The 25,982-nt window shown below is 36.9% G+C and overlaps 1 protein-coding gene across 6 annotated transcripts in view; it reads right to left on the bottom strand.

Moving 5' to 3' along the window:
• Window positions 1–25,982, bottom strand: part of LOC124788247 (neurexin-4) — a 545,350-nt gene that overhangs the window by 148,795 nt on the left and 370,573 nt on the right. For all 6 annotated transcript variants that reach the window (XR_007016075.1, XM_047255435.1, XM_047255434.1 and 3 more), the window contains exons 23-24: window positions 14,199–14,348; window positions 9,814–10,008 (exon numbers count right to left, since the gene is read on the bottom strand). Coding sequence is in view for 5 of the 6 variants with exons in the window: in XM_047255435.1 (XP_047111391.1) it covers window positions 9,814–10,008; window positions 14,199–14,348 (345 nt within the window). In the remaining variant the exon portion in view is untranslated. The remainder of the gene's footprint in view (window positions 1–9,813; window positions 10,009–14,198; window positions 14,349–25,982) is intronic.

Below are 25,982 nucleotides of genomic sequence, written 5' to 3'. Positions count from 1 at the left end.
ACGACGCTTCATCCAGTCCCAAACATGCACAATGGGGGACAGATCCAGAGATCTTGCTGGCCAGGGTAGTTGACTTACACCTTCTAGAGCACGTTGGGTGGCACGGGATACATGCGGACGTGCATTGTCCTGTTGGAACAGCAAGTTCCCTTGCCGGTCTAGGAATGGTAGAACGATGGGTTCGATGACGGTTTGGATGTACCGTGCACTATTCAGTGTCCCCTCGACGATCACCAGTGGTGTACGGCCAGTGTAGGAGATCGCTCCCCACACCATGATGCCAGGTGTTGGCCCTGTGTGCCTCGGTCGTATGCAGTCCTGATTGTGGCGCTCACCTGCACGGCGCCAAACACGCATACGACCATCATTGGCACCAAGGCAGAAGCGACTCTAATCGCTGAAGACGACACGTCTCCATTCGTCCCTCCATTCACGCCTGTCACGACACCACTGGAGGCGGGCTGCACGATGTTGGGGCGTGAGCGGAAGACGCCCTATCGGTGTGCGGGACCATAGCCTAGCTTCATGGAGACGGTTGCGAATGGTCCTTGCCGATACCCCAGGAGCAACAGTGTCCCTAATTTGCTGGGAAGTGGCGGTGCGGTCCCCTATGGCACTGCGTAGGATCCTACGGTCTTGGCGTGCATCCGTGCGTCGCTGCGGTCCGGTCCCAGGTCGACGGGCACGTGCACCTTCCGCCGACCACTGGCGACAACATCGATGTACTGTGGAGACCTCACACCCCACGTGTTGAGCAATTCGGCGGTACGTCCACCCGGCCTCCCGCATGCCCACTGTACGCCCTCGCTCAAAGTCCGTCAACTGCACATACGGTTCACGTCCACGCTGTCGCGGCGTGCTACCAGTGTTAAAGACTGCGATGGAGCTCCGTATGCCACGGAAAACTGGCTGACACTGACGGCGGCGGTGCACAAATGCTGCGCAGCTAGCGCCATTCGACGGCCAACACCGCGGTTCCTGGTGTGTCCGCTGTGCCGTGCGTGTGATCATTGCTTGTACAGCCCTCTCGCAGTGTCCGGAGCAAGTATGGTGGGTCTGACACACCGGTGTCAATGTGTTCTTTTTTCCATTTCCAGGAGTGTAGTACTGAAAGTCTGACACATTTTTCTTTCCTTTGATACAGAGTTTTTGAATTGAATGTTGCTGCTTTCCATATGTTTTCTTTTCCTATCTCAAGAATTCACAGAGTTGGAACTAGATGTCAAATGATTAAAGTTCACTGCTGCTTTTTCCTGGAAAAATTATCAAGTGAGAATTGCTCACAATTTTGTACTTTTACTTCTATCTCACATGTTTACACAGTTGAGTCTATTGAATCACAGTGATAACTGGTTGTCACTCTGGGAATTGGTGGTTAAAATACCTTTGGTGGAATAAATTTTTGTTGGTATATCTTGGTAAGCAATGGAAGGGGAAGTGAACTATATGAAAGCTGATTACAGATTTTATGCCAGTGTTCTGCATTCAATTACAAACGTAGTCACAGTTAATTATATAGGCTACTGTGATCACTTAGAATGTTTTGACCAGGCATCTTATAGGGTACTGGTTGACTTCAACCTGATGAACAACTGCTACTTGAAATGTCATGAATTCTGCAGTAAATGGTGCCAAACATCTACTTTTCTCACAGTCAAGGACAAAATGGTTTGTGAGTTGTGAGACGGTTTTAAAAACATCCAAAATGTGTCTGATAATACTGTTATCTAGTAAATCTGAGGGTCAGAACATCATATAGAACTTATCATGATTATCGAATCAGTGTTCCATGGTGTGGCTTTATGCCATGGATAATGGTACTAGTGGAAAGAGAAAATCAGACAAGAAGGAAAACAATAAGTCAGCAATAACACTGAGACAGCAGAGAACTTAGGTGCTGTGCTCTGTAACAATCATTGGTAGATCATCTGAGTGTCTCCATAGCATAACACTGCCACCTCTATCCTAAGTATGTTTCAGTCCAGTCACCAAGATGACAGGTGTTACAAAGCCAGTGCACTGTGACAAAGCTACTGATAGAATATAATAGGAAATATGATGAATCTGACCAGGAATCTATTTCCATAATTTCATTAGCTAATCACAGAGTACTTTTGTCCATCTCAGTTGTAACTGTGAATGTCACTAGATTAACAAAGGGAGACATTCAGGCTGCCTAATGTCAATGAGTGGCTGATGATTTCATTATCCAGTTTTTTGTTTCACTGTTACATGTTTTTACTATGTTATAGAGTCTTTAGTTCATATTTGACACTTTGACACCATTTACACATATACATATGGTATTTTCACTATAACACAGGGGGAAGACACAAAGCAATTTACAGCAACAGCACACATCTAAAATTCAGTAAGGCATGTACAAGACATCATCCCATTACCAAATGTTGTACAAAGTTAAAGAAACATTCCTATACCTGAAGACAGTAAGTGGCTATATTTCTGAAATGCACATAACACATAATACTGATGGAAGAGGGGGCAAAATATTCAGAATGGAAGTGCAATGAATTCAAATAAGAGTGTAATGACACAATCGTAAAAGAAAAAATATGAAATTATAAGCTTATCCATTTGTGACTTGTCTGTGACAATTATTGATTATAGTAATTAAAATTTACATCTATCTCAATATTCTTTGTTACAGGATATCGGGTTTGGAAGGCACATCTTCTAAATAAATGGCCAATAAAAAAGCTGTGCAGAGAGAGCTTTTATTTTTTTGAAATTTGAACTATTTTGACACTTTCTGTCTCTGTTAGTGAATGATCTTATTACTAACTAGAAGTGAATCTTTTTTTTCATGAAATAATAGTTCATTCATAACGTCCATGATAACTAATAGTTGTGAAACAATGATGACACAGTTGCTATAGTCTTGGATAAAATGTTCTTGGTTTTATTGCTACAATAGTATGAATGAAAACTCAAGCTTTTTACAGCTTCCTCTTGCATCAGTGTCAAACATTGACTGTCATAACAGATTCTTTGGAGGTCACCTGTATTGAAGTTAAGGAGCTTGAAGATGCAAAAAGAGATTGTGCAATGACTGTGATGGAGGAATGCTAGTAGTGCCATTGATACAACCGGGAAATAAATACTTCAGCACATTTTTCTCTAGCCCTCGGCATCAAGGGTCACGCCAGTCTAGGGGTAGCATCTCTGACTAGATCAAAACAATCTGGATTGTGGGTTCTATCTGAGTGGTTGAAGAATTCTGGAATAAAGAAACACCCTCACCCTGTCAATGGCCCCGTCAAAGTGGATGGAGGTGAGACAAAGGTTGATAGCAGGTTCATGTCATTGGGGTGGGAAACTGTCCCTAAAAGGCAGAAGAATCAGCAGTGATCAACAGTATGTAGATTCAGAATGTGATGGATACTACTGCATTAAAGACATTTCATTTGCATCCACAGGATATGTGGACTGTAATTAAAAATAAAGCAACATGAGAATCCCTCCAGAATCTAAACTAGTTTCCCATTTGGATCTTTGGGAAGAGAATGACAATGGTCAGTGAACTGATTTGGAAAGAAGAATAATGTTAACACAAAATTTCTGAGAATGCACATTTGGTCATAGCATTATATGGAAGTGAGTCTCATGAACTGTGGGATAAATGTAAAAAATGAAAAATCAAAAGCATTTGAGCTGTGATTCTATAAAAAAGATGTTTATGTTAGGTGAACTTATAACACAAAATGAGGAGGTTCTCCACAGAATCAGTGAGGAGAAGAACATGCATAAATCATTGATAAGGAGAAGGGGTAGGATGCCAAAGAGATGTGGCTTGACACAAAGGAATGATTTCCATTATGCTTGGGGGAACTGTGGAGGATGAAAACAGGAGGAGGTGACAGGGATTGGAAGATATCCAATAAATAATTGGGAATGTTTGGTGCTGGCACTACTCTGAGATGAAGAGATTGGAACAGAAAAAGAAGTTAAATTGATCCACATCAATCCAGTTAGAACATTGAAAGGAAGGAAAAATGAGAAAACAAGTGTGTTTATCTAGTGTCACAACTACAGTTGTTGCACATTTATATACTTATTTAATGGGGTTTTGTGCAGTAAACTGTGGACAGTAAAACCTGGACCAATTCTAAAATGATACAAACATTTCTTGCACGATTTCAACTAGAAATAATATTACAGAATATTGTATAATTGAGGACATTTTACAAATGTAATACAAAAGGGTAGTGCAATTTTGTTTTTCTAGATACTTCCTTACAGGACAGGAGCAATGCCCAACCAAGAACTCTTTTACAACTGATTTGATATTAGCCTTGTTCATTATCATATAGGAAAAGATTTTTGTCTCATCCAAGACAACTTTATGCTTATTGATGAAGCAATGACCAATTTTATTATCGAGAATTGTTGAAACGCTTATTAAATCCAACTCTCCATTGTCCATCAACCACACAGTTCAATGATCATGTGAATAATTAAGAGAAAGAGAGAGGAGGAAAGTTGCCATTTTGGAGGTTTTACTAAAAGGGGTGTTACGCCTGATAAAAAAAAAAAAAAAAGGTCTTGGTTTTAGGGATCTTGGAATTTCTAACATTTATTTTGTTTGAGCACAGTCATAGATATGTCAGTCAGTGAAAGGCATAGCAAGTTGTAATTACACGCTTTTTCATGACGTTGTCTCCTGATAACAAATTTTTTTTTTTTGCTCATTTTTCCAATTTTGTACATTTCCTAAATATTATGCTTGTCAAATGTGCTCACATATTTCACAAACTTTTCCCCACTTTTATTATTCAAGGTAATATTTTCAATATGCCAACTCCAATACTGCATTTAGTTTTACTGAAAAATCCATTAATCGAAGTATAAGACTAACTGGAAATAGTACTGTAATTCTTCATGAGAAATTTCTAGTGTACTACTCCACCTATTTATATAAATTAACATACACTATTAATATAACAGAGGGAAACATTCCATGTGGGAAAAATATATCTAAAAACAAAAATGATGTGACTTACCAAACGAAAGTGCTGGCATGTCGATAGACACACAAACAAATACAAACATACACACAAAATTCAAGCTTTCGCAACCAACGGTTGCTTCGTCAGGAAAGAGGGAAGGAGAGGGAAAGATGAATGGATGCGGGTTTTAAGGGAGAGGATAAGGAGTCATTCCAATCCCGGGAGCGGAAAGACTTACCTTAGGGGGAAAAAAAGGACAGGTATACACTCGCGCACACACACACACACACACATATCCATCCGCACATACACAGACACAAGCAGAAGTATGTGTGTGTGAGTGTATACCTGTCCTTTTTTCCCCCTAAGGTAAGTCTTTCCGCTCCCGGGATTGGAATGACTCCTTATCCTCTCCCTTAAAACCCGCATCCATTCATCTTTCCCTCTCCTTCCCTCTTTCCTGACGAAGCAACCGTTGGTTGCAAAAGCTTGAATTTTGTGTGTATGTTTGTATTTGTTTGTGTGTCTATCGACATGCCAGTGCTTTCGTTTGGTAAGTCACAACATACACTATTAGAAAGACATGCATTCAAAATTTTCAGTAACATACTCCAATTTTCATAAAACTAATTAACTTATGAGATAATTAATGTTGAAGTCCCAAACCATCGTTATTTTCAATTGCAGACTTCACCTCTGTGCTTGTTAGATTCTGACCTTTTGCTATTATACTTTTGTTAGCCTAATTATCATGTGTAATGTGACACACTCAGTGATTGATTAAACCAAGATATCTGCATATTTTACCACATTTTTCAATATCGTACTTGCACTCATAAATAGGGTATTCCATAAACTTTTATAATTTTCTAACCCATAACATATTTAATAAGCTACATTACTGCCTCAGCATATGGTATTTTAGAGTAGAAAAATCTAACCAAGCAGGTTTTCAAATGATTATGTAGTTTCCAAAATAAAAATCAGTCCACAAACCAGTTTTTAAATAGTTGGATGCTACCCAGATATCACAATCATTGCTCAGATGTGAACAAGCAACACCTGTGTCAAGAGAACCATTATAATGCCAATATCTTTTTACAACAAATGTGCATGAAAGTCTGCAGTTGGGAAGTAAGTGCGTAACATCTGTGTGTAACTTTATCGCAAAAGTCTGTCATCGGAATTAACTTGAGCAAAATCTATATAGAATATAGTCTGCAATGGCAACATTGGCATAACGTCTATGTGACAGTTCCACAAAAATATGCATCAGAAGAACTACCATTTAACATCTGCATTTGTAAAGTGATTAATTTACCAGGTGATACTTTCATTGATGTGACGTTATTGAAAACATTACCATGTGCACCTTTCTTTTCATCATGCTACCACTGCGTCAAGCTCTTATTGAGTTAACTGATTATTGTGTCAGTTCACTGATGTGATTCCTACCTGTGCAAGATGTGTGAATGTGAAATTGTATCTTGCCACTGCACCGTTTACAGTGCTAATAAATGTGGAAAGAGCTAGTTAACTGTGAAAGCTGAGTAGTGTACATCACTTGCACGATCCCTGAAAAACAGTTTTCAGCTATTTCACCAAGACATCAAACTATGAGGTACTGAGGATTGGACATGAAATGCAGGTAGGAGACTGTTCCAAGTGGCAGGAAACTGTACACATCACCACAGAAATATTAAAGAAAAAAATTGGACAAATCAGTTGTTACTGAAAACTGCTTCACAAACAAGCACAGAATCAAGTTTAATGAGACAAAAATCTTACTTCATGCACTGACCTAATGGGTTTTTGTTGTCAAGAAAGATACTGAGATCAGAATGTACAACAATAGTTTTAACTGAGAGAGTTGACATATCATTAGCTGCATACTGAAGCAGTTATTTACTGCTGGTAAGATAAAGAGCAACCAGTGATAAGCTTACTTTCCAATGTAATTAGTGGCATTACAAGTAAACCTTTATTGCAGACATTGACATTATTTGTGGGGGACTAAGCAAATACCTTGACTATTTTATCACATCACCATGACATAAGTAGGCTGATTATGAAATATGTGTAAGGGTTTACCAGAGTATCTCTTATGACAGTCGGTTTTTAACAATGACGACAAAGGAATCAGTTCAAAACTTAAGCATTCATTCAAGCCTGATGACGTTAGAAAACAGAAAATTTTGTAAAAAGGTTGTAACAAAAAGACATTTTATTTATTACACATGATTTCTGTAACATTTCTTTTTCTCTCTCATCAATCTATTTTCATGACACTGTCTGTTTAAGTTTATATACAATGTTGTCACTCTCAGTTCACCTAAATTTTTATCAGAGTCATTTTCTCAAGAAACATGCTTTCTGTTAGTTGGTTTGAGACAGTTATTCTTTGATGAACAGAAAAGAAGTATGCTTGAAATCTCCAGTTTATCAATCAGTACACAGGTTCAGTCGCCACATAAATATTAAAGAAGCTGAGATGAATTCCAGTCCATCATCTGACTTAAAGTATGCATGTTTAGCTCTCTCACATTTAACATGGCAATAAAAAACAAGTCACTTCTCTTCTTCTGTAGTTTTCTTAATTTTATATACCAAACAACAATTGAAGATAATCATTGTGGGATACAGCACTTTATTCTTTGGCTACATCCCTCAGTGATGACATACCTTTTCCAACATAGGTAGGAAGCTTTGATAGGCCTAGCTTATGTCTGAAATGTGAAAGGTATGATGAGTATGCTTTCTTTGTGAATCATACATGTGAAATCTGATGGAATTCACCAAGTGATAAAAACTGCTCAAAAAAAGTCAAACCTGAATAGGGCAACACATCAGACAAATTGTTTATACATGTAATTATTTTGGGTCTGACATGGCTCAATGTCATTAGAATTTTACATTATTAGGGCAGATTCATACAATCACTCGGTGCATTTTAAAGCTACTGAACATTATGGGCCAATATATAATGATGTGCTGTATAAAAATATAACATTTTTATACAGTGTTTCTAGTATGCATTAATGATTTCCCAATCACATTGTCACAAGATGCAAGTTGTATCTCACGTTGTAGGTGATTTTACGGATAGAAATCAAGTTATAAACGAAATTATAATATCTTAAACAGTGATATAATATCATGGATATTTATTTACATTGGTATGTTAACATGTGGATGGTTAGTCTATAATTGTTAAACTTGGGTTATAGACTTATTACAGTTATGTTCATGTAATGTGATTGAATATTCACTTCAATGAGGCAAATATGATTTCAATATACTGTCTTACAAAAGGTAATAGAAGTGATGCTGCACATAATATTTGTGCAAATCAAGTGGCAAAAAATTAATAAGGAAAACTTATACATGTCATATATGACAGGAATGATTTTGCAGAGCCCAAAGTTTCTTCTTCACAAGAAAGGCAATTAACAAAGGAAAATAGTGATACAGTTGCAAAATAGTTCACATCATTAAGCTGATACAGAAAAAAATTTTAACTGTATTATATTATCAAATTCCTTCTTGAATATATTTATGAATTCACATAGGCTATGTTTATTTATTCTTTTGAAATATATCAGATAGAAACTTCATATACATGTAGTGACTGAGAAACAGATATTTGGCTAAAAGTTGCAGTCCCATGCCCCCTCTTCCTGTTTCAGCACATAGTGACACACTGTTTTATAAGGCAGATACAGCACGACACATAACAATGTTTATTTTTTTTACCTTTATTTCCAAATTTAAACATGCCATTATATGACTTAAAGCCAATGTACTTGAGTGCTTCAGGACCTGCCATCTCAACAAAGTTGTTGTAAGCTGAGAGAAATATCACAGCTGTGTCATTAAAGATTGTTATTGCTGGTAAATAATATGTTAAATGTGAATCATACACTACAATATTGATATCATGAATACATACATGTATAAATAATAATATGCAAACATAAATTATAGTACACAAACCTCATACTGAAAAAGCTGTTGTGGGGAATTGAAGAAGTCAGGAGTATTTACTGATTGCGTCTTTCTGTGTAACTGATACAGAATGCATCTAATATTACAGTGAAATGAAGATAACTAGTCAAGTACTTAAATCATATTGAAATCATGCAAGAGTTTTGGGCATTTCAGTCTACAGAATCCCTATTAGGCACATCACAGGCTAAGTTAATTAATAACTCAATTAGTCAAGTACTTAAATCATATTGAAATCATGCAAGAGTTTCAGGATTTCAGTCTACAGAATCCCTATTATGCACATCACAGGCAAAGTTAATTAACAAATAATTAGGCTGGAATATTTTTATGATGACATAATTATGACAAGGAGTTCTATTATCTCCTTCCCAGCACAGATTATAGAAAAAGTGCTATACCAAACTGTTCCCATGTTACCATAGCTCCTGTGGACCACAGTTAAATTAAATATTTATGTGATAGAAGTACTGCAGAAGTAGTTCAGTTGTCATTAGTAATAAACACAGCATATTTACAGTTAGAATACACAAAACACTAAACTAAGTTATTAAAGAAAATTATTCTAAACACAGTTATTCTAATGAAGGAACGGGTGTTAGAATTCTAGTGGTACAGCCATAATTTATTCTTTTTGGTTTGTGAGCAGCACAACTTAATAGACAAGAATCAGTTCTTTCTCAGAACATACTTTTAAATACAATAGTTCATTTAAATGATTACTAGCTAAATTAAGTTACATGCTAACAGTGCCTTCACTTAACACTGTCAATAAGTCAAAGTACTAGTTTTCATAAAGTCATCAACAAATATTTCTAAGTATGGTGCTTGTTGTACATACCATTTTCAACAGGGTCTTTTCCAAGACTAAAATCAACAGTCTTGTTATCAACAGAGAATCCACGTATACAACCAACATATCCAGACAAAGAAATGGCTGCTGGATTTGATTTCAGGTCTATTGGTTTATAACCACCAAGATTAATCTGAAAATACTCAGTAGGAGGAGCAGGAGGTCGTTGTGGTGACAAGATTTCTGTGTCAAGAAAAAGGAGAAAAAAACAGCAAATTACAAAACATTCAAATCAGCCTGCTTGCAGAAAATCTAATTTCAACTATTATTTGAATGAAATTTAAAGAGCTTAAAAAATAGTTTCTAACAACAAAAACAATCAATTGTTGATGATATAATGCAAATGGATGGATAAAAAATTTACTCACCAAAAGGCGGCAGGAGAACACAGACACAAAAACATTTAATTTTTATAAGCTTTTGGAGCCAGTGGTTCCTTCTGGTAGAAGTTGAAGTGGAAGTAAGAGTGGTGAAGGAAAAGGACTGAAGAGGTTTAGGAAAACAAGTACAGTTCAGAAAAGTCAATCTGAACCCCACGTCAGGCGAGACTTAGCGGACTGGATGAGATGGAAAAACTAATTGTTGGGACTGAACCAGATGACATTTGAAAACCTGAGAGCTTAAAGGCGGAAGACAGGGTAATATGCAAGACAGAGATTACTACTACAATATTGTGCATGAGTTAATAAGAGTGAAAAGCTAAGAGCATTGTATGTAATCAAGGTGGGAGGGGGAAAAATAAACAGGTCAGGAAATGACAGATGTAGAAAACTAAAATGGACTTAAGGAAGGAGTAGTTACTGTGAAGAAGTGCTGAGACAGAAAGAATTAATTTAAATTAAGGCCAGGAGGGTGGTGAGAACCAAAACAATGTTGTAGTGTTAGTTCACAAATGCAGAGTTATAAGAAACTGGTGTCTGGCTGAAGACTCCAGATGGTGCATGTGGTGAAACAGGTACCGAGGCCATCAGTGTCCTGTTGCAGAGCACTCTCTACAAGAGGATATTGTGTGTTGCTGGTATTTGCCATCAACCTATGCCCATTCCTCCTAAATGAGAACTGGGTGGTAGTAATGCTGATGTAGAAGTCTGAACAGTGTTTACGCAACAGATGGTATATGATATGTGTCGTTTCACAGGTGGCTCTCTCTTTCATAGTATTATGTTCTGCCAGTTACGGGGCTGGAATACATGGTGGTAGGAGGGTCCATAGGGCAAGTCTTGCAGCCAAGACAGTCACAGGAGTAGGAGCTATAAGGTAGGGAGATGGGTGCAGGAGGAGCATAGGGTCTGACAATGATATTGTGGAGATTTAAAGTATGACAAAAAACTATTCTAGTTGTGGTGGGCAAAATCTCAGACAGAAAGGATCTCATTCCAGAGCATGATTTTCAGAAGTCATGGCCTTGTCGAAATAGCTTATTAATATGTTCAAGACCAGGATAATGTTGGATGACAAGTGGTGCACTACAAAGTTGTTTTTTTAGATGGATCAGGTGTACCAGGAATGTATGTGATGGCCTAGGAAATCTGCTTTTGAACTAGGTTGGTGGTAATTACATCCTGAAGGCTGTGGTGAGAATAGTGGTGTATTGCTGTAAAGAATCTGCATCCAAAAAAATATGTTTGCCTCAAATGCCAAGACTGTATGGGAGGGAACATTTGACATGGAAAGGATGACAACTGTCAAAATGTAAGTACTGTTGTTTGCTAGTAGGTTTAATGTGGCTGGAAGTATGTAGCTGGCCTTCAGTGGGATGAAATCAACATTAAGGATAGTGGCATAGGATTCAGAATAGGACAATGTGAAATTTAATTGGAGAAGGTATTTAGAGATTCCAGTGATTTTAACGTCAGCCTCACCACGAGTGAGTTTGTAGCAGAGAAGAATTTATAGTGTTTGATCACAGCACCAGTTTTATCTGGCTACTAAACAACCTTCACATGGTACTTCTAAAATTGCTGTTGTATGTGTTTTCTTTCTTAGTTTGATTTTTAAAGATTTTGTTGTGTTTATACATTTGTTTGACTATCCTATCTATTTTAATATGCTATTACCACTCCATTTCTGCTAAGTGAATATGGCAACCAATAAAATTAAATTTCTTTAGACTTTTCACTCAAAATACTTACTTAGCGTTTCTTTGAATGAACTTTATATTTATAAAATGTAAACTTTCATGGCCAGAAATGTCGCACTTATTCAAATGTAATTTTAAACATTGTTATAGGTTGAAGTCCAGCAACTGTGCATTAACTTAATTGCAGAATGTACATACAGCCACCTCGGCTGCATATACATGTAATTAACTTATACAGTTTTGGTAAACATTTTTGGAATACAGTGATCAATAGATTATTATATTTTGACTAAAGTTCAGTCTTGATCACACCATTTATGTTTCAATGATACAGGTAACCAGTTTTGGTTATTTTTACATAACCATCATCAGACCCATGGCTCCCTTAGGATGGTAGGCGGAGCTCTCCTCAGCTGCTACAAAGTTAGTCAAAATATAATTAACTTATTCCAATATTCTGGGCTGTTATGCCACTGTCAGATGAGTTTCTGATTGAAGCTCAACATTTTGTCCCCACCTGCATAGGACACTTTCAAAGGTTTCTTTGATGGTCCACTGCATAACCTAACTGCTAGCAGGCCAGGGTGTGAATCATACCTTCAAAGAAGCTACAACCCCCCTTGAAGATGTCCTCCATAGTTAGAAACCAAACATAGAGTATCAATAAAAAATTCATCTGATGACAGCATAATAACCTGTAATATTCTAATAACTATGAAATTTCATATTTATTACTAGGGGAGAGTGGTGTACCTTGGAGGACTTTTCAAAATATTCACTTCTAACCTGTTTTTTAAAACAAGTTGAATAAATTTTCATATTTCATTTTTAAATGATACTATTCAGTTTCTGTGTGTTGTTATCTTTTCTGAAACTACAAAAATTGCTCTACAGAAGTAGGGCTTTAAAAAAGGTAAAAACATATTCCAATATACAACATGGTCACATACTTAGGAACAAATATTCAATTGAAATTTAACAGCACTGCAACAGAGAAAATGTTGTCAGTACTGTATTCCTAAGAGCCCATCTGTTATGTTATTACTCAATACATACCAATAATAAGTAAGTGAAATCAAGTTAAGTAGGACTATTATCAAAAATTAGTCACAAGTTAAATACATTTTAAGTAGAAGCCTACCGAAAACTAACACAAAGTCCCATTTTCAAGACAGATAAAATTCCCAAGACATTAAAAAACTCAGTTCATTTGCAAATATCAGATGTTCTATGGTAAATAAATGTCATGTGACTAGGGCCTCCCACTGGGTAGACTGTTCACTGGGTGTAAATCTTTCGATTTGATGCTTCTTCGCCAACTTGAGTGTCGATGGGGATGAAATGATGATGATTAGGACAACAGAACACTTAGTCCCTGAGTGGAGAAAATCTCCAACCCAGCCAAGAATTGAACCCTGGCCTTTAGGATTGACATTCTGTCCCACTGACCACTCAACTACTGGGGGTGGACATCTTCTATGGTAAAAGACAGTCTTCTATTTCCAGGTACAAGAAGCTGCATGATTAACAAAATATGGCTTAACCATCCACATGTTATGTAACTAGTTTTAAATCATGTAGAATTTTACTCATAATAAAATTTTATAACTAAAGAATTAATAATATCCTCCAAGTAGTTTTAATATGTTAACTGTGATTAAATGGGCAGAACTAAAAATATTTGCAAATACTGCACAAAACACAACGTCATGTCTCACAACAACAAAATGGTACAAAACATAGGAAACCGCTTATAGCAGTCTCTGTACCGCATTTCTACATATGATTCTAAAATCAGTCACTAGACTGGTACACCAACCTAGAAATATCATGTGTTTCTACATACATCATCCTCAAAGTACATCACTCACCCTTACATGACACATATTTGTTTGTTTGTTCTGCATTTATTAAAGCATTCCTATCTGTACCTTTATCTTTGCCAGTGATGAGTTTCATATCATCTAGTTTGCACTACACTTTCTAACATTAATATTTTCTAGTAATGATGAATTATAAATGCATTTTACACATATAAGTGTCAACACTGATCAAACATTAAACTGTATTCTACAATCGCATATATTCTGATTCATCCATGATCCATAAATACAACTGAAAACAAACCTTTATGCATAAAATTTAAAGGCAAGCAAAACTGTTTTCATCATTAAATAGACCTGATTTCTCCATTAGATTTGAAAACTTAGTTTTTTTAGTTATATTACTGAGTATGTAGCATACTGTAATAAAAAAATAAATAAATAAAAAAATTGAATGAAGAATCTATTACCTTTATCTCGATTAATCCAAGGAATGTTTGAATATTTTGTCAACAGCATAACCTTAGTATGTAAGGAATTGTTTTTCTCATTTACATGCATAGTAGTAAGTTCTGGTGTCCTGATTATTGCCACCTGTACAGATTTCCCACTATTTAGACCTGTAAAGAGCAACAAAACAGCCTCTAGCTTAAACAATCAAACAATACATAATCTTTTAATTTAAACTGCAACAATATCTCCATCTACATTAACTGTATGATACTTTCATTACAGATTATAGAGAAACTTCCAATAGAAACTACATGAGATTTCTTATATTATTGATAGCCCTCTGAATGTTAGGCTTCTTCATCATGTTCAGAAGGGATGAACTGAATCCTGTACAAAACAAAAATGAGAGCCTTACACATGTGTGAGCATCAATACCATTGCAGACAGTCTTCCTCTACACTAATTATGGTAACTGAAAGTGCAAACTTTAAATGATTCACAATTTTGTTTGCAACATAAACTTTATAGTCCTTTTTCTTCAAGTTGTTAAGTCATATTATAACGCAAGTACTGGAGAAAAACTGTCCTGACATCATGAGATAGTTGCATCTATTGGCAGACAGGAGCTACTTAAAGCAATCAATATTATAGTAATTAAACTTCCATGATATAAACGTTATACAAAAAATCATATGAGATGACCACTCACTGGGTGATATGTAATTGTTAGCTCTTAGTCACATCACTTAAAGTTGGATAATGAGACTAGCTTTCAAGCATTTGCACACACAGACATACACACAGGTACAAAGATTCGGATGCAAAGAAGGAGTGCCAATGGAACTTTTGAAAGGATTCAGGAGAGGGGAAGACTGATGAATCTCAGCGAAAATGGTAAAATGTAGATTAATACTAGTAGCAACTACGAATCTGAGGGACGAGTGTGAGACAGACGAAAAAGAGATAAGGTGATTACACTGTTGAGACAGGGGTGGTTTGTGGAGAAAAATGATAAGAAAGAACAGAGCTAAGGACACACTTGTGAAAGTAGAAAGGATATTACTCAACATGCAAACTATGGATGGCATTGGAGGGCAATATTAAAGTATTCAAGCAGTGTTTTGGTGTGCAGTTTGCTTGACAACTGAATGATGAAGTCTATTGTTAGTCAAGGTTTGGTGGTGCTCATGTCTGTAGGCATCTGCCGTATAGCCTGTATGGATAGCACAGCTGACTGCCATTTGGGGGATCCAAGATCAATTCGTGGTACTGCCACGGATTTTTCCTTGGTGAGAAGACTGGTATGGGAAGCACTCACTTGTGAGGCCAACCGAGCAGCTACTCAACTGATAATTAGCGGTTACAGGTTCTAGAAAGCCTACAATAAACAGGAAAGCAGTGTATTGATCACATGCCCCTCCACAGTGCATCCAAAGATGCCAATGGCAGAGGATGATTTGGCAGTCAGTTGGGACATGGAAGTTTACCTATCTTTACCATATGTATGTGTACACAGCTGGTTAGTTATCTTGCCAACAAAGAAAACTGCACAGAAATTGTATCACAGTTGGCAGATCATGTGGCTGGTTTCATATGTGTCTCTTCTCTGATCAGTGAATAATTTGTGAAACACGACTATAGGATGTGGTGGGTGGATGTATGGGGTAGATATTTCACCTGGGATACCCACAATGGAAAAACCTGTTGGGTGCATGTTTGCATTACATTACAATAGTCATATGCCATAGCTCCTGAAGAGAGAAGTCTCTTGGGTGTGGAAAGAAGTCAAATTTAAAGTGTAGAACACTGAAATGATCTCATATTATATACTACAAATGTATTAAATTGCAAATTTTGATTACAAAATAACTTAAAATATTAAATTTGAGAATCTCACTGAAGATGATCTTTAATGAAGTAGACAGACTTGCAACAGAAAGTTCTTTAATTCAGTCTTAAATTCCACCACATTATCTAAATAAAATTTAATGTGCTCTGGCAAGATGTTGGTTACATGTGTAGAATATCAAAGGCAAATAAATGCAAGAACTACAGCACAGTCAGCTTAACAACTCATGCATCAAATTTTCTGACAAGAATAACATACAAAAGAATGAGAAAGAAAACTGAGGATCTCTTAGATAATAATCAGATTGAACTTAACGAAAGTAGAGGCTCCAGAGAGGCTATTCTGACTTTGTGCTGGATAATGGCTACAAACTTAGAAAAAATCAAGACATTTTCAATACTCAAAACGTGTAAGCACCAACAGAAAAACAATAATTTAAGACCAAGAGAGGAGTACTTGGATTATAAAGGATGTAAGCTAACGCTGCAGTCCTTCTTCACTACTATTCAATCTGTACACAGAGGAGCAATGGTTAAATAAAAGAAACGTTTGGGGGTGGAATGGTATCAGTGATAAGATTTAGTGGTGATGTTGTCATCCTCAGTGAAAGTGAGAAAGAATTACAGGATCTGCTGAATGGAATGAGCAGAGTAATGGGCACAGAATATGGACTGTGAGAAAACCAAAGAAAGACAAAAGTAATGAAGAATAGCAAAATTGAGATGATTGATAACTGAACAAGAACCTTGTGGATCATGCAGTACCAGCGGGAGCTGTAGAGGGTAAAACCTGTAGGGCAAGACAGAACTTGCAATATATCCAGCAGATAGCTGTGGAAGTAGGTTGTAAGTGCCACTCTGAGAAGAAGAGGATTGCTCAGGACAGGAACTCACAGTAGTACACACCAAATCAGCCAGAAGATTAACTGGAGGACAAAAACCACCTTTTCTCAGAGGGGGGAATTTTTTAATGTGGTTGAGATTATTTCAGTTATATAATTATAGCTGGAGGTTCAGGCAACAGTTTGGATCATAACCCTTAGTTAAACAATAGAGGAAGATATTTTGCTTATAATCCTCATCAACTAGTGTGAAGATTATGCCTCTCATTGAGCAAAACAAAAAGCATTGGCTGGAGTTCTCTGAGGAAAAAGTTAGTGAAGAGCTTGAATAGTCACTAAGGAGATATGGTCATTCATATGTAAGTTTCACTGATCCAGTGTCCATCTCCTGATAGCTTCATATATGCCATGGTCTGCTTCTGAATGCTTCTGATAAGACACCAATTTGCACAGCTATTTTCCAACAGGACCTAGTCTGACTAAAACATATCCATCTTACTCCATCCCCTCCCACTGTTTTCAGTGGATCTTTTTAGGATAAATTCTTACAAAAACATAGCTGTAGAGTAAATGTGGTTACTACTGAAACAGCTACTTACTAAGAAAACTATTGCAGCTTCAAGAAATCTGTACTCTAGGACAACAGTCTTTTAGTGTCTTCCATCAAAAATTAAGAAACCTTATATATAAAAATGATATACCTATAGTTAATCAACACAATAAATAAAACGGAAAATGGAATATTAACGTATGTGCTACAGTTATTAGAACGTCATTTGGAAACCACTCACATTAAAGATACATCAAGATGGATAAAGCTAACATCAAGATATTGTAGTACCAGTAAAAGACAAGGAAGAGTGACTGAATACATAAAAACTGATGTAAACTCCCAAAGTTAGTGAGTATTTGCATGCTGTACCATAACAGTGGATCTGGAAACTCACAAGCTTAGTATGCTGACAGCTTATAGACCATTAAATTTCATTATTTAACTGGGGAGAGCTGATATGGTTAAGCAGACTTAACTAAAGACTCATTACATGTGGAGCTAATAATTCTGAATTTTTGTCTTATCTAAGATACATACTGATATTGGTGTCCGACACTGTATTACATCCTACACTAAAGTTTCCAGTGAGGGCTGAAGACCATACGTTAACAGTCGTTGAAAACTTATAGAGTAGACAGAATATCCAAAGAAGAATAGCACATTTTATCATGGATTCACTTAGTAAGTGTGATAGTCTTACAGAGAAGCTTATCAAATACCAGAGGTGGACACAAGACACTAAAAGAGGTGTCGCAAACCATGGAGAGTTTTTTTGATAAAATTCAGGGAGCTTGCAACACAAGAAACGTTTGGCAATAAATTTTAAGACAACAGTGATGGAAATAAGAAAAAAATGAGTTCATATGAGAAGTTACTATGAGTATATTCTTCTTAGACATTGTTTATGATTGTAAATTGAAAGTATTAAGGTGTCACCAGAAGTAACATCAACCACATACCAAAAGGTGGCTTGCAGAGTATACATATAGATGTAGACTTCTTATATCCCAATATCTTTATTGAATTAGATGTAAAAGTGATAGTAAATGGTTCATCTAAGAATGATGCTTAAATTTTGACATAAGACTAACTATCCAGTTAAGGCCAAGTCTAAAAGGGAAAACAGAGTACAACAGAAACATAATCATTGCCTCATTCACTGGTGTTTGTGAAAAGCTACAATAGGACAACTGGGAGAGATATAGCTAAGTCAGTTTTGATGAAATATTTAACTCTTTCTTATAGATGTGAGATGCAAATGCAAAAAGGGACTTCTTGAAAAACAAATTTGGTTTCTCAGTTAGTGTAATTTTTCCATTTGCATTAAATTTCTAAATTTGAGTGATTTATGACACGTCGCATATTTGTGATTGAAAAGAGGTGTTTTGAGATAACGAATTTCAAAGTTTCACTTTATTACCATGGATTAACTGGACATATTTGAGAAACAAGTTCAGCATATCTACTATGCTCAAAATGTCTTTTTCTAAATGGTACAGAGTTGTTTAAGTTAAAATTACCATATTTTATGGAATATAAGATGCTATAGACTATAAAGTACACCTTAATTTTTAAAAGATAACATGTGTACCATTTCTAGTAATAGATTGCAAGACCAGACTAAAAAAAATTCGTAGTTTATAAAACTGAACTGGCCTTTAAAATCCCTGAAAATCGTCATCTGAACTTTCAAACAATGGAAAATCCAGGATGGAACGTAACAGTGTTATGAAAAGGAAAGTTGCTACTCACCATATAGCGGAAATGCTGAGTCACAGATAGACACAACAAAAAGACTATCACAAATAAAGCTTTTGGCCATACAGGTCTTCATCAACAGCAGACGTAGACACATGTGCACACGCCCACACTTGCGCACGTGCACACGCGCGCACACACACACACACATACACACACACACACACACACACACACACACACACACACATGACTGCACTCTCAGGCAACTGAAACCAGACTTGGCAGTGTGTGTGTGTGATTTTGTGTGTGTGTGTGTGTGTGTGTGTGTGTGTGTGGGGAGCGGTGGGGGGTGGGGGGGGGGGTGCGCGGGTTTTGTGTGTGTGTGCGTGTGTGTGTGTGTGTGTGTGTGTGTGTGTGTGTGTGTGTATTGTTGATGAAGGCCTATATGGCCGAAAGCTTTATTTGTGACAGTCTTTTTGTTGTGCCTACCTGCGACTCAGCATCTCCGCTATATGGTCATCTGAACTTTCTTTCTTAGTTTTATAAAATCGCAGTGACCTTTAAAACCCCTGAAAATTGTCATCTGAACTTCCTGCTTCCTCATCTTCATCTTCTTCGTCTTTGTCATCTTCGATGTGCTCCTCATATAAAAGATGTTCTTCACTGCCATCAAGAGCATTACTTATGCCACATTCCTTGAAAGATTTAGCAATAATGTCTTCTCTCACTCTAGACCACAACTGTTTTATCCACTGGCACACTTGTTTGTTTGTAGGTCGATTTGAAGCTCCCTTCAGTGTGAATTCATGTTGGGTTTCATCCATCCTCTATTTATTCCATTCCTCTCTCATATACATTTAAATGGTTTATTTACCAATACATCATGAGGTTGTAATTGCTAAGTCAGTCCTCCTGGAATAAGGGAAAGCTCTGTATTTCTCTGTCTGAATTTCTCTTTCACAGAATTTTTCAAATGACTACTAAACTGATCTAGCACAAGAAGAGAACTCTTCTTCAATAAAGCACCTTTCCTTCTCTCCCACACTCTGTTAATCCATAATTTCATATCAGTCTTGTCCATCTAAACCTTGTAATATATGTGAACAACACCACCTAGCACTATTTCAGAAGGTTTCGGCTTTGTTTTGTGCTTGAAAATGATCACGGGATGCTTGAAAATGATCACGGGATTAAGTTTAGTACTGGCAGCACAATGTGAAAGGACAACAGTGCAGTGCCTTTTCCATGTCCACTTGTTTTTATAGTTTCAGTTTTAGCACTTTTCATGCTAAAGTTCTGTTATTTGGCACATCAGATGTCAGAGGAGTTTCATCCATATTTGCTATATGGTTAGTTCCGCAATGGTTTTCTTTTGATTTTGAATAATAAAGCGATGGAAAGATAATATTTTCTATTTATGCTCTTGTGGCATTTTCTGAGACAATTTGGTTTTGGTTCACATGTCAGTTAACAAAAACCTGTAGCACCAACCAACTCCACTCTTAAAGTCTGTTAAGTCCACTGTAGCACTAGCTTATGAACATGTGTTTGAACCACTTTTGTATTAACACCAGTGCCATTTTGGTAGTGTACTTGAATCCATTTCAACACATCATCTACTAGTTTTGGCCATTTTGTATTCATTCCTCTGTTTGCACATTTAGTCTTCCTCATTTATTTCAATTCTTCTTTACTAGCCCACCAATCGCAATTCTCCCCCCCCCCCCCCCCCCCCCCCCCCCCCCCCACTGCTGGTGGTGGGACAAAATGCTGCTCAGTTGCTTTGTTTCTGCATTCTTCTGCATATGTTATTACTTTCAATTTATAGCCTGCATCATATGAATACCTCTTACTTTTTTCCACCACAAAACTAGCTACTAACAAAGATACTGTACTGTTACCAATAACACAAGTCACTTCCAGTTCAAGTTTGCTGGCACAGTAAACTGCAATAATGCATCATAGGATCAGTAGTGTTCTGGGTTTGTGATGGTAGTTTGGGAGGGAGATAGTGTTTGCAAGCTTGTGAGTCCCCACAACTCATGTTCGTCGCATCAGTGCACTGCTGCTGCCAGTTGAATACAATGTTGCTAGATAGAGATAGGTTTCCTGCAGCATCAAATATACGGCCATTTTTAAGAGTGTGTTTAAGAGGGTGTTAAATGAAACACTGGGCATTTTTATATTAATTTTGAATTTAAGACACACCTGAATTGTGGAGGCAATATTTTGAAGAAAAAACTGCATCTTATAGTCTGTAAAATATGGTATATATTACGTGGTTAAGCTCTTCAGACTTATAGCACATTGCTGTGTAGATAAATTTACAACTAAGTAAATTGGCCCCAAACTGAGAGAAAAGTTATTCTTTTATACAAAACTACTCCTTCTTCTTCTATACAAAACTACTCTGAGCTCAAACAACCGTGTTGGCAGAACATCCGCAACTGAGCATTATAGCAGACGTTGAAAATACCACTTCAGTTGTACTCCCTGTTCTGCGCTCATAGGCAGCACACCGCGCCTAGTACACACTGTGCTCGGGGACCACAGCACAGCTTCGACACCTGAGGATGGGCTTATAACAGTCCAAAACCGGTCATGTGAAAATAAAGTAATTTACAACTGAAGTGGTATTTTCAACCTCTGCTACTCTGAGCTTAAAATGCCTCAAAAATTTAGATGCCATTTTTTGAATCACTGCATACGCAGCTGCAAGATTTTGAAAAGGGGCCTCTTGTCAAGCCAATGTTATTTCCCTGTAGCAATATGAGGTCTGTTTTCAGAAGACTGATAACTACTGACTTAAATGATATTACTGACACCTGTTGCATTCAAAGAACTTTCAATGGAAACAGACATGTACAGAATGAAGTAAATTATCATAAAAATGGATATTTTAGACATTATTCAATGTTTTTGCTTGTACTGCAAATTTACTTCTCTGACAAGAGGTCCCTTTTTGCTCCCTGTCTCACGTATATTCATACACCATTTTGAATCTATTTTCTTATTAAACAAATGATGAAAAAATTAAACTGAAATTAGGACAAGGGATGGATAACATACAGAGTTAAAGCATATTTTAGCAGGAAGAGAAGCTTTTACCTAATCCAGAGGATAAACTGTAACCAATATTGAAAACTCCATTACCACAATTAAGTGAAATTCTCCAGTCTGTTATCAAAAAATCAAAATACATAAGGATGCATGAAAAATGAAATGCTCCAGCAACAAAGCATGACCCACCTAGAGTATTATTAAACAACTAATACATCAAGGCAAATGAAATATAGTTTCCAGATAATAGCTGTGTCAGAAATGATGATAACTGAAATAACTGGTCACCAGTTTCAGTTATTGGTTCACCACAATGGCAACAAACATCACAGCTTTGAATAAACAACTCAGTTCAGATTCCAGGGTGCCCATATCCACGGGGCAAGAGAGGGAGCAAGCCTCCCCTCCTAGCTCTCAGGGAAAAATATAGTATAGTCAGGTATTTTTTCTTCAAGAATACGATTTTAAAGTTGGTATTATTCAGGTTTTTAACAGTATCGAAACTCGAACTTAATTATGGCTTCTTACATCTTGCCTTTCCTCTTCCTAAATATTAAAAATTCTCCACACCCCTAGATATAGCCTGCCCCCTTCTACAAACTATTGTATGCATGCCCTTGTAAAGGTCTAACAGGGGGGGGGGGGGGGGGGGGGGAGGGGGAGGTTGGGGTTGGAACCACATGGTGATGTTAAACACTATCATTCTTCTGTTCATGGTGTTTCTAACAGAGTACTAAAGCCTTGTGTCAGCTTAATAGGGGAGTAAAAATCAAAGATACCAGTTAGCTGCAATGCTTATTGTAAACACGACCCTATTCTTGTTGTACTTAGATAATTACAGTTCTTTGATAATAAAGTGGGAATGTACATATGAAGCTAGTAATCAGAAGTAAACAGTAGCTAATTAATATAATGGAAGAAACTGAAGTTATCTTTTGCATCAGTGTATTCCTTTCTTTCTTTGCCATTTTAAATTAAACCTGTGTAGGCACCAAGGGTATACTGCACTGTAGTGATAATTTACTGTCAATAAAGAGCATAAATTTACTTTCTGGGAGATATTTATCTCTTTTAAAACAACACTTAAAAGATAATGCTACTACAGAAGCTGAATTGCCTTTTACTCAGAGTGTTCGCATAAGAATTCTGCAATACATGCAATATCAATGCAATACACAGAGGAGCACATCACCATATACATACATAATTACAAATACTCAATGAATTTGCATTCCATGCTCTTATAATATTTAAATACATCAATCGTCAGCACTGAGGCTCAGTCAATACTCAGGAAGACATGATCAAATTATTGACATTTCATAAAACTCGATTGCCAAATATTTTCTGTCAATTTAGTTATTTTCTTAATAAAACTTCAAATTTGTAGGCAAGATATCTCAGTCTGTTATAACTATAAAAGCCTTAAAACTGAGTTACTATAGTTTGATCTGCAAATGATGGTGGTGTGAGGTAATGGGCAAGTTGTGGTGCCCTGGAAATATTATATGTTCGGAGTTGGTGCGGCCGCACGGGTTGTTCGGCCAGATGGAGCTCGGCAGCAAACATGTGGTGCCAAACGTTAACCGGACAAGAGGGGTAGCCTCAGTGCATGGTGGGAATTCTGCTGTAATGAGGACAGTGCTTTGTGTCGATAAAGGAGATGTCTATGCCGAGAGCACGAAAGATGGTGGACTTTGTGAAACCATCATGGCAGACATTTCACTGTTCATACGGAAATTAATAATAGCCAGATGACTCATGATACCTCAAAAAGAAACATGTACCTTACTATTACTTGCATGACGATTCTGATGGTGTAATCATATTTTCAATATCTTTAATAGTTTAAGGTTTAGTATGTGACTGTAAATTATACAAGTAACACCCAGCAATGAATTTCCAAAATTTAAATGCTTCACCTGAATTTGTCAATCAACATGTCTTTAGAAAGCTATTAGTGTAAACCTAAATTGGTATAAATTACAGGCATGTAACTTGAATAGTACACGAGTTATTGGAGATCAAAGTAGCCGATTACTATCGATCATATCAGGCCATAAGTACTCCACAGTTACACGAAAAAATGGTAGCAGCATGCTTATAAGTACATTTATTCATCTATCTCTTTGTTAATATCCAATATATACTATTCATGAAGAAATTGGTTAAATATTTACTGTGTTATAGAAAGCACAGAGACATTAGGCTACTGGCCTACCTTTTGTTCTATTCCTTTGATATATGTTTATTTATTTTGTTTATGTATCTAATAATGTGTGTTAGAGCGTGTTTATCGTCCAACCATAGGAATATTTATATAATTTCAAGTTATTTAAATGTAAAACCAGTACTTCAAATGTGTTTCATTATGTTTGTGTGGGTGCGTTGGCATGAAGACATGGCACGAGAGCTCTAGCCAATCACAGCACTCATGAATGGGGAGACTGGATGGAAGCGAGTTCAGCAGAGTTGCACAGGATACAGGAAGTGCTGGATGCGAAGGAACAACATATGGTCGAGAGAGAGACTTGGAGAGTGTGGAGCTGTTTGTGCATGGTCGCAGGTGATAGAAATACTTCAGAGTGTAGACTTGTGAACTTGTGAGATTTCGGTGTTTTCTACCGTGAGGATGTAGTATGCATTTAGAAGTGAATATCTCGTGAGCTATGTCGTTGTTCATAACTAATTATGTGAAGCAGGAATCTATTGTTTCCCTGTTATTCAACTTGTATTTTATTTAATTGCTGGACCATTGACACCAATAAGTGTTTATCAGAAATATACTGCAATCTCAAAAGTACTTCTACTATCGTACTCATCATTTAAAGTCGTTAAGATAGTACCTGCAGATTTTATTTACTTGCACTCTTTCATTTATAAATTTATATGTTACATACATAATTCACAACTGCCGAGTGATAGAAACATTCAACCATTCAATTCATGTGTATATTATTATTGTATACTGTAGACTCAGCAGTGTTTGGCCTGTAATGCGGCAATTACGTATCCCAGCCCGTAGACAACGAAACCAGCCAAAACTTTTAATATTTCAACTCTGAGTCTGAGGGTACGTGGTTGAGGGCCACCTCACCTCATTTATTTTTATTATTTTTGAAAGCTCATAGTGGTTCACACAGGTTGAACAGGGACTGCATTGTTGCTGATCCCGGGCAACAGTTGCAGTACATGCATACAAGTGCTTTGCGCATGATGTAAGCATGTATGCTGACCTGACAATTACGTCTTTCACTTGCTTGCATAGAATTTGTTGCTTACTACCACCAAGAGTGGCACCAACTCAAAATAAATGGATAAAAATTCACTAAATAACTCACTGCGATCACATTTAATGCTTGCATTGGATGCAACATTCACAGCAGTGTGTGCAGAGCCCTACAGAATGCTCACGGGTTGTTGGAAAATAAGTGACACAGGTGCACAGAATGAGCCTAAACTCGATCACCTTTGTTTGTGGCTCCAACTATAGTATTGGATGCAACTGACCCATGCTTACTTACTGTAGTACTGTGTATACATAAAGAAACATAACTCAGTTACAGAAACGGTGTATGAAACTGATACCAATTGTGGGAAATACTGATGTGCTGTTACGGTCAATTCCTAACTAACAGAGTGGAAATTCGATCTTAATATCCAACCTAGAGCTGAAGCACGACTTTCTGTGTGTCATAGAATAAAACTGAAGAATTATTTTAATGCACTCTATGATAATTATCAATTGCAATGAATGGGCGTAGGCAGAGGGTGTCTACTGGCAACATGCAATATTC

This window comes from Schistocerca piceifrons, chromosome 3 (assembly GCF_021461385.2).
Source record: "Schistocerca piceifrons isolate TAMUIC-IGC-003096 chromosome 3, iqSchPice1.1, whole genome shotgun sequence".
NCBI lineage: Eukaryota > Metazoa > Arthropoda > Insecta > Orthoptera > Acrididae > Schistocerca > Schistocerca piceifrons.
This window is presented reverse-complemented; position numbering and strand designations above follow the sequence as displayed.